Below are 13,317 nucleotides of genomic sequence, written 5' to 3'. Positions count from 1 at the left end.
AAAGCTTCTGGCTGTCGTGAGAGAGTTAACAAATCCAGGGGTTGTCAGCTGAAGGGGAGAGAAAGCGCCTGGGCGCACTGCAGAGCACCCAGGAGGGACAATTCCCCTTTGCAATAATTCTGCCTGAGTCTCCGTTGTACAGAAAGCTTCCAGTGAACCTCTCTGGCAGCCGCTCTCCTCTCCATCACCTGATGCTGCAATCTCTCTGCAAGCAGCAGAGGGGAGACCATGACTCAGAGAGCTCTGCTGACAGAAAGCAGAAGGGGAAGAGGCTTCGGAGCTCCTGCCTGCTTTCGCCTGTGGATAGTCAGAGCACCAGCTTCTTGGCAGGCCACACTGCTGGGCCTGGTGGCCGCTGGCACGTGTAGGATGCTGTAATGACCAGGAAGGTCTGCCTGGATCGTGTGTGTAGGGGCTGCCCGCTGACCCTCTCCCACCAGGCCACCAGGGACGAGGCTTTCCTGGCAGCACCGCAGTGCCAATGCAGTTCTCCCCCCAAGCAGACTACTCCAGCGTCGGGACTCAGCCCCCTGTGGCCTCTCCTCCATCCCTCTGCACAACCGATGTGCTATGCAGGTCTAGTCTAGGGACCTTCTCGCTGCAGAAGCATCGCTGTTTGGTGGCTGTGCCTGCGTCTGGGCAGCACCACACATCGTGATGGTTGCTCTCAAAGTCTCCTGTCACCGGATCTGACCTTTCCCCATGCATGCCCAGAGCCAAAGAACCATCTTTTGGGGGACACTTCAGCCTCCCAGGTAAGGCTGCGATTAGGTTAGGACTTTCCTTCCCTTGTGACTCTCGTGACCCTGTCTGAGCCAAGGTGCCCATCAGGGTCCCCAGGAGAAGGGACACCTCAGAGGATGCCGTGTGCTGGCTCTGTAGAGAAGAGGGTGAGTGGGAGAGGGGCCAGGAAAGTTGATACTAGCCCTGACTCCTAAAACACCTGCACCGTTGTTCTTACACGCATTGCTGGGGCTGGATTTTCTGGGCTGGATGAAGACACACTGTTCCCTTGAGAAGGCATTTGCTCTGAGCGTGACCAAGCACCCTCCCATCCTCCATCAACCCCATGGCCGCTGTTCCCCTCTGCAGCAGGCGCTGGGAGTCCCCCTCCATCAGTCCCCCTGCTCTGGGCTGACAGTGCTGCTGCCTCTTACACCTCTCATGCGCCTTTCCGCAGGGCTGGGAGCAGCTGGGGGGCTGCACAGCCCCCCCATCCAGCATGCGACCACCAAACTTCACCTCCACACTTTTTTTTTTGCAGCAATAGGATCCAGGCTTGGTGGCAGGCAGGGAGGAGAGGGAGGGAAACGCCATGGGCAGTGGGCTGCATGGAAATTCATATGGATGGGTAAGTTCGGAGGCAGAAAGACTGTCAGGCAGAAACAGGCAGCAATGGGCTGGAGAGGGGAGGACAGAGACGTTGCAGAGACAGACAGACAGACCCGCATCCCGTGGGACACTGCACTGGCAGGAGGATTTGGGTAATCGAGCCAGGTAGCTTCCCCGAAACGGGGCAAAAAAAAAAAGTTGGTGAAAGTTTTCCTTATTTTACTGTTCTTACGGTTTTTAACCCAAGGTACTTTTTCCCTCCAGAGAAGGAGAAGGGGGATCGGGAGGGCTCCTGCCCACACCCGGGCTGGGGTCTGCCCTGCTCCCCAGATCCCCCCCCGGGGGGAAAAGCCAGCCCGGAGCGGCGGGCAGGGCGGGCAGGGGCCGGGCAGGGCTAGACGAGGGCCGGGCAGGGGCCGGGCAGATGTCAGGCCGGGTTTCGGCGGGGCAGGCAGAGCCGGGCAGGAGGATGCAGCCGGGGCGCATCGCCGGCCGTACCGTACCGTACCATACCGTGCCGTGCCGTGCCGTACCGTACCGGGCCGGGCCGGGCCGTACCGTGCCGTGCCGTGCCGTGCCGTACCGTACCGTACCGTGCCGGGTCGGGCCGTGCCGTACCGTACCGTGCCGGGCCGTACCGTACCGTACCGTACTGTATCGTACCGTACCGGGCCGTGCCGTGCCGTACCGTATTGTGCCGTACCGTACAGTGCCGGGCCGTACCGAGCCGAGCCGAGCCGCGGGGCTGCTCGACGGCGGCGTCCCGGGGCGGGAGCAGGACCCGGCGGCAGCAGTACCCCCCCGCCGCCGGTGCGGGCTGGAGGGACCCCGGAGCGACACCCCCCCCCCCCCCATCCCCGGGACCGGGAGAGCAGCGCGGTGGCGGGGACCCCCGGGGCTGCGCAGTGCCGGGGCGGGGGGGCGGGGGGGTGAGCCCCGGTTTGGGGGGGTACAACCGGAGGGGGGGGGGGGTGAGCTCACTGCCCGGGGGCGTGCGGTGGGAGGTGCCTCCCGAAACCCGTCCAATGAGCGGGCGGGGGGGCGGGGGGGCCGGGCTATAATGCCATTGATGCCGGGCGGCGGAGACAGACAATACCGCGCCCCCGGAGCCGGGCTGCCCGGAGCGCCCTGCCCCGCTCCGCTCCTCTCCCACCATGATGTCCATGAACAGCAAGCAGGCGTTCAGCATGCACCCCATCCTGCACGAGCCCAAGTACCCCCACCTGCACACCAGCTCCGAGGCCATCCGCAGAGCCTGCCTGCCCGCCCCCCAGGTAAGCCCGCACCTCGGCGGGGCTCCGCGCTCCCCCCCCCCCCCTCCCCAGGGTGGGTTTTGGAGGTGGGGGGGGGTGTCCGCACCCGCGGACCGTCCTGTCCTGCGCCCTCCCCAACTTACTTCGGCAGCCGACGAGTTGCGTCTGGGTTTGGGTTTCGTTTGGGTTTGGGGGGTCCCCTCCCTCCTCCTGGGCGGTTGCTCGGGGGCGCTGGGGGCTGTCCCTGCCGCCGAGGGTGCTCGGAGCGGGGAGAGGGGCTGGGGAAACCGGGCGCGGAGCGGGAGGGTCGGTCCCGGGCTGGGAGGGAGCTGCCGTCTTGCCCCAACTCGGCCGTGCCAGCCGGTAGAGCGGAGGCTCTGCGGGGCTCCCGCCCGCTCCGTCCCCCTCGGCGCCTGCTCTCTCTTTTGGGGAGGTCGCCCCGGAGGAACGGGGCGGGGGGTGCCCGGGGTTCAGCACCCTGCTCCTGGTCCTTTTATTTGGGGGGGACACGACATACACGGGTTGAACTCGGTTCATCTCACCCGTCCCAGGCACTGCTGGAGGGGCAGAGTGGGGTCTCCATAACGCTGCTTTCCTTTTAATCCTCTCCCGCTCTTTTGGTTTGTTTCTACTCCCACTTTTATCCCCCCACCCCGTCCAGATCCAGGGTAACATTTTTGCGGGCTTTGATGAGACCTTGCTGCGGGGTGCTGAGGCTCTGGCCGCTGTGGATATAGTATCACAGAAAACCCACCCCTTCAAGCCGGATGCCACCTACCACACCATGAGCAGCGTGTCCTGCACTCCTACCTCGTCCTCCGTCCACCTGCACCACCCATCCGTGCTGACCACGCACCATCCCCACCACCACCACCACCAGCCCTCCCAGGGCCTGGACGGCGAGCTCCTGGACCACCTCAACTCTGCTCTCCCGCTCGGAGGGGTGCCGGGCCCGGACGTGGGCTCCACACCTTCGCACCCTCACTCCCACATGTCGGCCATCAACCACATGGCCCACCACTCGCAGCCTATGAACATGTCCCACCCCCACGGCCTCGCTTCCCACACTGTCATCTCCGGCCCCGAGACGGAGACGGACCCCCGGGAGCTGGAGTCCTTTGCCGAGCGGTTCAAGCAGCGGAGGATCAAGCTGGGGGTGACCCAGGCGGACGTGGGCTCCGCGTTGGCCAACCTGAAGATCCCGGGGGTGGGCTGCCTTAGCCAAAGCACAATCTGCAGGTTTGAGTCCCTCACCTTGTCCCACAACAACATGGTGGCCCTCAAGCCCATCCTAGAAGCGTGGCTGGAGGAGGCCGAGCGGGCCCAGAGGGAGAAAATGACCAAACCTGAGATCTACACAGGGGGTGACAAGAAACGCAAGCGCACCTCCATCGCTGCCCCCGAAAAGCGGTCGCTGGAGGCCTATTTCGCCGTGCAGCCGCGGCCCTCCTCGGAGAAAATCGCCGCCATTGCCGAGAAGTTAGACTTGAAGAAGAACGTGGTGCGGGTCTGGTTTTGCAATCAGAGACAGAAGCAGAAAAGGATGAAATTTTCTGCCACCTACTGAAGAAGGGGCTGGGAGGGCAGTGTGTGGGGGGGTGCCTGCGCCCCCCCAAACCGGCCCGCCATAGTCCTGGCCCCCAGCCCCTCTGAAACGGGCAGGGTTTGGGGTTGTTGGGGTTTTTTTTTCTTTGTTTAAAAAAATAATTGGGGAAGAAAAAAAAGGAAAAATAAACCTAAAAAAGGGAAACCTGCCCAAAGCGAAGCGAACAATTTGGTGCCTGCTCCTCACCCCCCGGGCAAAGTGGCCCCGCTGTTATGACTGGTACAGACTGCTTTTGTAGATAAAACTGGAAAAAAAAGATGGAGAAAAAGACAGAACGAAAGACCTAGGGGGGAGTTTTGGGGTGCCCGGAGTCAGGGCAGCAGCGGCGAGAGCCCAGCGGGTCTTTGTTGCAGCCCCTTGCTCCTTCCCGGCTCGGCCACGCAGGCGGGGGCCACGGCACCACTGTCTCCTGGGTGCCCGGTCCTCTTCTTTTACAAAATTAAAAATAAAAAAAAAAAAAAAAAGAAAAAAATTAAAACAAATAAGAAAGAAAACGAGCAGGAAGCTGCGCCGGACGGCTGTAAATACGGAGGTGCCGGCCCGTGCTCCCCGCGCTCGCTGCCAGGGTCCCCCCGCACACACACGCACACACACGCACTTGCATGGTTTTGTTCGCTCTCCCTTGCCCCCAGCAAACCCATCGCATTTTTGCAATAACGTTTCTGTTTCTACCTCATCGGCTAAATCAAAAAAAGAAGGAAAAAAAGAAAAAAAAAGGATTTAAAAAAAAGAGAAAAGAATAAAAAAAAAAAAGAAAAAAATTTGGCACGTCCCTGGAGTCGCGGTTTGTTCGGGGAAAATTGAGATTTATTTTGCTTTGGTTTCACTCAAACTGTTCGATATCCGTATGATTTCACTGTAAAAAAAAAAAAAAAAAAAATTCCTACGCTTCGACAATCAAGTCATTGGGGCTCACAGGAGCGGCGCGGCCGTGGCGGGACCGGCCCGGGGCAGCGGGGATGCCCGGGCAGCCCCGACCCCCCGCGGGGGCGGCTGCCTTTGCAAATAGTGAACTCTGCACTTTCTAAGGCAAGAATACTTTTTTTTTTTTTTGCTTTGCATATTTAATAGAGAAATTTGCCTCCTTTTCCTCTTTTTTTTTTTTTTAAATTAAACGAGATTTCGTTTCGCTGTGTGTGTGCTGAATGAAATTTGGTGTCTGTGTACGCTGCAGCATTTCAAATAAATCATGCACGTTTTACCTCACCCTCCTGCCTCATGGAGTTACTGCGGCCGCCGGGCACGGCTCCGGGCAGCCCCCCCCGGCCCGGGGAGCCCCTTTCCCGGGGCGGCTCCTCCAGCCCATCCCCGCCGCCTCCGGCCGCCGGCTCCGGTCGGGATCGGGGCTCGGCTCTTCCACCTCCGCGGGGAAAGAAACGAAACGCAACGAAAGGCAACGAAATCCGGGCAGAGCTGCCCTTCCCCACCCCGGGACGGAGCGGGGGGCTCGCCCCGAGCGGACCCGCCGTTTTTTTCAGCCCCGCCGGCGGCTCCAGCGGGGTCTGAAGGCGGGGTAGGGGGGATATGTTTTCGTCCCTTCCCCACCCGGGACCAGCCCACACTCTGTGTGTTTTGAAGCCCCACGTGTCGGTCCCGGGGTGGGTTTTGCTTTGAAGCCCGGGCGATGCTCCCACGGGCTAAATTCGTTGGCCGGGGTCGGGCGGAGCGCAGCCCGCATCGCCCGGGCTCTCCCGCAAACGACTGCGGGCACGGGCCGTGCCCCTCCCCACCCCACTTCCCGGGGTGTGGGGGGATCCCTCCAGGCAGCTTCTGCCACCTCCCCGGCCCTGATCGGGGTGCGACTTGAGAAAAGGATATTTTTAACTCCGCTCATGCCCGAGTTTCGTCTCCCGCAGCCGCTCGCATCGAAACCTCACCCGAAACGAGCGCAGCTGGGCAGCGGGGGGAGCATCCCTCGGGCTGTGCCTCTGCCCCGGGGGGGGGGCACGGAAAAAGGGGGGGTTGCTTGCTTTGTGGTTTCTTGTTTGTTTGTTTGTTTGAGAACTTATTCGGGGGAGGGACGGGGGAGCGGGGGGAAATATCCAAAGGCACGGAGCGGTGCGTGCGGAGGGAGCGGGGGTGCGATGCTGCACCCCGACAGCCGGGGCCCTGCGGCAGGATGGAGCGGCTCCCGAATCCGCAGAATTTACAGGAGAAAACAAAATAATAAAATAAACTGAAAAGAGGGAAAATCGCGCAGAGCCCGAAATAACTGTCGGAAGAACCGCTTCACCTGAGCGAGCGGGGCAGGCTCGGCGGTGACGGGCAGAGCCCTGCCTGCCCTGCCTGCACTGTGGGAACGGGAGCAGCACCGCGTCCCGGGCGGCGGCGGCTCCGGGGGCCACCAGCCCCGGCCCCCCCCCCGCCCCGGCCCGCACATCTGCGGCCGCACGGCTCTATTCCTGGGCGCTTCGCAAACCCCATCCCCGCCTTTGTTCTTTCGCTCCGTTCCTGTTTTTTCCATGAAGCGAAAAGCGCATTTTCATAAATAGACCTTGGCCAAGTGCTGGCGATGAAATTTTAATGAAGGCTGGATGCTGAGTGCTGCCCGGGGGGGCCTTGGAGAATCAGCTCCGCGCAGCATTAGCAGGGCCCTGTTCGCTCTCCCCCCCGCCCTTTCCCCGGCTCTCCCTCGCAGACATAACACACTCCAGTCTGCCGCTGCTCCTGCTCGCAGCGACCCCCCCGGCCGCCCCCTCCTCAAAGCCGAGAGCCCGAGCCCTGCCCGGGATGCGGCACGGGGCGCCGGGGTCTCAGCGCCGGGCCGGGGTCGGCGGCCGGTGCCGGTGGTTGGCAGGTGCCGCTCTGCCCCCGCTCTTAAAAAGTTTGCAAAGGCGAGCGATGCAATATTTATCACCCGCGATCATAAAAAGGCGAGTCGGTATTTCCCAGGCACAAATGCAAAGCGCTTAGGCAAATGCGCGCTCGGCTCGGGAGCTGGAGCGGGGCTGGGCCGCCCGGGGCTCCCCCGCGGCGGGGAGCAAAGCCCCGGTCCCGGGACGGCGCTGCCGGCCGCCAGGTAAGGGGGGGAACCGTCCGGCTGGGGACTGGAGCAAAGGATGGGGCAGCCCTGGACTAGGAGCAGCAGGATCCATGCCAGCGGCTGCGGTGGCCGGGAAGGGCGGGCAGCGGCTCCGGGAGCGGTGATGAGGCCTGGAGGACTCATCACACATGGGGGACTGGGCAGGAAGGCGGCCCAGGGATTGATCCTGCTCCTGCTCCAGCAGCGCCCGCTGTGCCCAGGCCAGGTGCATGGGGAGGTGGTCCGGTAGGAGGTCGAGAAGGGCCCATTTTGCATCCTCAATAGCCACCTCCTGGGCACAGGTCGGGGAAAAGCTGCTGGTCTGTCCCGGCAGAAGGTCCCAGCCCTGGTCCAGCATCTCGGTTTTTGTGCCCAGTTCCTGGTGCTGCTCGCCAAGGTGCCACGGATGGGGAAAGGCTGGTGGGCAGGAGTGGGCAGGGAGCCCGTCCCAGAGGCTGCGGGGCTTCCCTGCTGCTCCTCTTCTGGGGCAGCACACGTGGGTCTCACCTCGAGCCCTCGGGCCCAGGCTGGATACCTAAAGGGAACCCAAACCCCTTCAAATTCAGCCTCTCTGCAGTGCGCTTTGCACAGGGCAAGGACCAGCAGGCAGAGCTTTGGAAGAAGGGAAAGAAATACACACAGAGAGGTGTCATGGGCACATGCACACTCCCTGTTCCTGGAGTGCAAAGGACATCCCTGAACCATGACCCTAGAGCCAAAATAGCATTAAATGAAAGGAATATTGATTGCACTGGACACTCAGTTCTCACCATATTTTTTTTTTTTCATCTGAGGTTTGATATATGAGCTAGCCTTGAGATTTATCAAACCTGTTGCTTTGGCAGCAGGTCCACCTCTAAGGGTACCTGCTCACCCACTCCTGATCAGCTGGTCCAGAGCAAAATGAGAAGGTGATGGCCACCCTAGAGGACTTGGTTCTTAATCTGCCTCTAAGCTGGTGGAATGGGTGGGGCTGGGGTGGGCCAGACTTTCTCCAGCACTCCAGCCAGGAGATGATTCATCCTGGGAACTCAAAAGCATCACACACAGCTAACTCACCAGGGATTTGAGCCTTGATATAGATGCATTTGGGGTCTTCAAAGCAGGGTTGCACAGGTGAGTGTAGACCTCTGAGGTTCCAGTTACGGTCAATGGAGAGGAACCAAGGAATCTACAGGGCAGTTCATCTCTTTTAACATTGACTTCTCAAGTGGGGCAGGTGAATGGTACTCCAGAGGCATCTTACTCACCTTCAAGACTATAAAGATGCTGAATGAGCAGCTCAGATGGAGACATCTATAAATGGGGACATGAAAGCTTAGCAGAGATGAGTCCTACCCCTGGTGCTGCAAAGGCTTCCTGAGGAAAGTTGCCCACCAGTTCTGGGCTGCCGAAGCTCTCAGACATCGGTTCTTGGAGCTCTGCCCAGTCAGCCTGGGGAGCTGGTGTGTGACCCTGCAGCAAGGATCTCTCTTGCAATACAGTGCTTACTTCCAAGCTGTTTAGCTCCACTTTATTATTATCCCCCCCCCCCCAAAAAAAAAAAAAAAAAGCCAAGAGTCTTCAAGAATTTGGGCATCTAAGGCCCTTGAGCTTATAGATAAATGATCAGGCCAGCGTGTCCCTGCCACCGCCCATCAAAGTGCGCGGGAATGTGCTTGAAGTTACCCATGCTCCGCTGAACTAAGTCTGGCAACTTCAGGCAAGTGCAGACGCATTTGAAGAAATCTTGGGGGAAGCACTGTCCCTCCTTTATGCTTTAGAATAGATTAATTTAGGATGGAGTATGGAGAGTGATTTAGGATGGAGTATGGCTGTAACGCTGCACCAGGTCCCTTCCACCCCACTTCGTTTCACAGGCACAGGGACTGACTGCAGTTCCTGAGCTGCAGGATGACAGCGAATGGTGCCAGCACAGCTCTTGTGTCAGCAGCAAATCACACAGCCGAGGGGGACATTTCCCCACCGGGGAGGGAAACAAGGCAAGGAAGGTTGTTGATAGCTGGACACCATCAGTGGATCCCATCTCTCCATCCACGCAACTTGCAGCTCTAGTCCTCATGCAGAGCTTTAAAGGATGTGGGGAATCAGCAAGGTGGCCACCACCACCACCAGCCATCCCCAGGAACAGCGACAGGCGTTGCCTGACCCCAGAGGAATAACCCCAGACTGCACGTGTGCCACTGCAACCAGCTCGTAAACCAGAGGAGGGATACGCGAACCCCCTCGTTCAAATATTACCGACGCGTCACAGCTTTGCGCTCAGCTTTGGGTCCGGAGGAGAGAAAACGCTCCATGTTCTTTAAAAGATTCCTGCCTTTGAAAGTCATACAGGTAAAGGGTGCCCCTGCTGACGGACTCTCTTCTATTATTCTATGTGTTTTAGTGCAGCGCAGAGCAGATGTATTTTTAAAGAGGCCGGTGCTTGAAGTAGGTTCTGTTCCACTAGAGGGGAAAAAGGAGTAAAGCTGTAATTACAGGCTTCATAGGTGCCCGAGCAGGGAGGAGGACAGCCGGGCTTGAGGGGGAACGTGGGAAGAAGGCTGGCAATTAGCTGTCTTTGGAAAGAGTTTGGGAAATGGGGCAGAGTATTGCATGGGGCAAAGCCCACGGCTGACCGCAGGGGAGCAGGCAGGACAATTATCCCCTTCGCCGACTGATCAGTCGCTCCTCACAAGTAACAAGTCCTCGGTCAGCCCATAGGTTTCTCATCTGTGCTCTTTGCTCTCCGCTACCAAACTCTTCCCCCAGCTCGGGGAAGCTGCTGGGGATTTTGACTGAGCAGGGAGTGCAGGATCAGGCCCCATATTGTACGTTCCCACCGGAGCTCAGCTACACCAGGTGGGAAAAAAGAGCTCCATGCTCTGCACGCTCATCCCAGTGACGATAAAGGATCCTAATAGCACTACAAGATTTATTTATTTATTTTTTTAAAAATCTATATTAAAGAAATACTTCCAGAAATTTAATCTGGCACTTTTCCCATGCAAAGACCAAGGTCTTGATCTCACCAAACCCTCACCTACAGGAACAGCCCTCTCCTTACCAGCAGTCCTACTGAAGTCCTGCGGGAACGGTACCTCATTTTTGGCCCCAAGCTCTGAAGAAGTGCTGTGGGATTCGACTTTGGATCATTGGGTTAATCAGAGCGTAGGGAAGCTCACAGGGGATTTCAGAAACTTTGGGATCCTGGAGAAAGAGAGATCAGAGATAAAATCTATATTTCATCTGCAGCATCTCACCAACATTTCCAGCAGCTATAGGAAAATAAGAGCTCTCCGAGAAATATGAAAATGTCAACTAAGAACGATGTTTTATTTATACCAGGCAAGGAAGGGTTTTGTTTCACTCAAGAAAAAAAGTGCCTGTACAAAATCTTGCTCCACTGTTCTGTGACCACCCGACTGCTACCCGTGAATCAGAGGGAGGGTTGTTTTTTTTTTTTGTTTTGTTTTTTTGCAGGGTGTTATTTTCAGAGATGTACACCGCAACCCTTGTCTCAAGCTAGTCAGCAGAAACTCTGCCTCCTTCATCGCCAGCTCCAGGAAAGCACTTCCCAGCCTCGCTGCACATTACTGTTGGCTAAATGGTGGAGCAAAGCCATGTCTCTCTTCCATAAAACAGAGCACCCAGCTGAAGGAGGAAACGCCTGTTGGTCTCGCGATACGATGGGGGAGTATCCACCACACGTGTTCATCCACTCTGGATCTTGTGATCTATCCAGATTTTGAACCAGTTCCTAACACCAAGATTAACATTCAGTGCAGAATTTTTCCTGATGTTTATCAATATTTTCACTACGTACCTTGGGGTCCCCAAGTGAGATCAGTGTTCCAGACTCTCAGGTTAGGAACGACAAATTCATTGTCCCATTTTTAGCCACGCGCTGCTGACACTAAAACACGAGTGTGGGGCTGGGTCAGGGCCCCACTGGTGGTAGTGGAAGTTCAGGGCGGGAGTGTTACTTTCATGCAGTCACCAAAATCAGTCAGTATAACTTTGGAGGACCCTTTTCCTCACTCCGAGTCACACCACGAGTGAATCTGTTCCCCAGCGTACCCGCCTTTTGACTTTCTATCTTGCCCCTTCATCTTCTCCCCCATCTCCTCCATCGTCTCTTCTGCTCCCCCCCTCTTTCCCGTGCAGGACTCAGTCCTTGCAGTCTGCCCTCTCACGTGAGGTCCAGCCCACCCGCTCGAACACCCGGGATCTTGACTAGCCCATCCCATGGGAAACGGTGGCAGCGTGTCCCTGGCTGAGCATGGCTCCTGTCGTGTCACGGTCTGCGCCGGCTCAGCCAAGGGGGGAGGGATGTTTTCCTCCCAAACCCACCCAGCCTTCCTGGTCTGGGGGAGACTCATATCTGGGGGGTTTCCTTCTCCTGCCAGGAGGACCATCTGCTCCTTCAGAAGGACCCTTCAGCGCAGACCCGCTCATGGGTCTGGACGTCCCTGGTCTCCGCTCTGCTCTCCCACCGCCTGCAGCCGGAGCTGAGCTGGTCTGCTCGGGCAGACAAACCGGGACTGAACCAGCAGCAGAGAGGCACCGAGGGAGTCCCAGGCTCCAGCCTCTCCCATTAGAGACCCAAACCTCCCCGCAGGGAGCCGGGGAGGCAGCGCAGCCTCCCGTGCACGGGCTAATGGCTTCTGATGACTCTTCCCGGAGATGCTTCAATTGTCTTTGCCCGGGTTTCTCCCTCGCAGGCTGCTCCACTCGGCGCCTCTTATGTACTGTTTCAGCACTGTGCCTCTCTCCTGCAGCCAGCGCACGGGAGTGCTCACTACCTCCGGGTTCTCGCATGGATTTTTTCTTACCCTAGCTGTGCTGTTTGGTTCAGATCTAAGTGAGCTTTTCAAGCGTGCTGCCTGTATGTCTTTATTAAAAGACACAGCTTAAGGAGGGGGTTGGGGGCGAGGATCAGCTGTAGATGCACTCTGTAGCCAAAACCATGGGAATCTTCTGCTCTACAACTGTTCGCAGCCCCCAACAGCTGCGCAGTACAGCCAGCCGGATCAGCAGGACATGGGGTCAGTTCTCCGGCCATGACTAATTCATCACGAAGTGCAGCCCCTCTGCTCGTTACCTTTGTGCTGCTGTCTCTTCTGGTGTAAAGGCAGGTGGACAGACAGGGACATGTCCCCGAGGGGTGCGAATCAGCTGGGGGGGGGGGGGGCAGTGAAGGGGGGGTGGTGGTGGGCAAGCTGATCGAGATGCTGAGTTGTATTCCTCGTGGCGGAGCTCAGCTCTGTTCTGCGACAGGATGAAAAGTGGTCAGCCTGTTCATGATACCAGCTTATGAGGTATAGGTTTCCCTCAGAAAACTTTGAGCCCTGGGTCAAATTTTGTTCTCAGCTACTTTGAAGTGGAGGCGACCATTCCAGGCAGTACCGACATTGTTCACAGCACCCAACGCTGCCTGGCCCCTGGGAGCAGGGAGTGAGCAGGCTCCCGGTGCCTGGGCATGGACCTCCAGCCTTGACTTCTTGCAGAAGTTTCCAAGAGCTGTTAGTGATGGCAAGTGATCAGAAAACAGGCTTGCCTTTCACCAGAGAGCTGGTGTCCCATCAAATCAACACACTGACCAGCACGGTGCTGCACCAGCCTGGAGGAGGGCAGAGACTCAGACACAATTATGGACTTATTGCTGTGATGTACTGACCCTCAAGTCCTGGCCAAAGGCTCTTGACCTTCTGCCACCCCAAATCGACCTTGCAATCCAGTTTAGACGTCATGCTTTCCTTTGCTCCTTGTCTGGAAGAGTGCTGTTAAGCAGCTGCCGTGCTCTGCACCAGAAGCAGCTGCGTTAAGTGCTCCTCTTGCCGGGGGAAGTGGCTGATTTTTGCCATGATGGCTGTGCATCCCCCCTGTGAACGACTGGCTGTTGTAAGATACTAACTGAGCCAGCCACATGCTTCATAATGTCAATTGTAGTTCAGTGTTAATTATTTATGATAAAACTTCATAATGTGCTGTTAAATGGGCTGCAGGATATTTTGGTTAAATTAAGGAAACCTTAAAGCTCCCTCTGTAGGGCCTTGCTCTTTGGGCCTTGCTGAGAGCAAAGGTTCAATTAAAGCTTCGGCGTTGTGGCCTCTGCCTATGGC

At 57.8% G+C, this 13,317-nt stretch overlaps 1 protein-coding gene across 1 annotated transcript; it reads left to right on the top strand.

The window, feature by feature from the left end:
- The first annotated feature begins 2,392 nt into the window (after nt 1-2,392).
- LOC129211832 (brain-specific homeobox/POU domain protein 3) lies at nt 2,393-4,152 on the top strand. Its single transcript, XM_054839517.1, has 2 exons — nt 2,393-2,606; nt 3,247-4,152. The coding sequence occupies exons 1-2, from the start codon at nt 2,487-2,489 to the stop codon at nt 4,150-4,152; spliced, it is 1,026 nt and encodes a 341-aa protein (XP_054695492.1). The 5' UTR covers nt 2,393-2,486.
- Nucleotides 4,153-13,317: the final 9,165 nt, after the last annotated feature.

The sequence above is a fragment of the Grus americana genome, chromosome 12, assembly GCF_028858705.1.
Source record: "Grus americana isolate bGruAme1 chromosome 12, bGruAme1.mat, whole genome shotgun sequence".
In the NCBI taxonomy this organism is placed as follows: domain Eukaryota; kingdom Metazoa; phylum Chordata; class Aves; order Gruiformes; family Gruidae; genus Grus; species Grus americana.
This window is presented reverse-complemented; position numbering and strand designations above follow the sequence as displayed.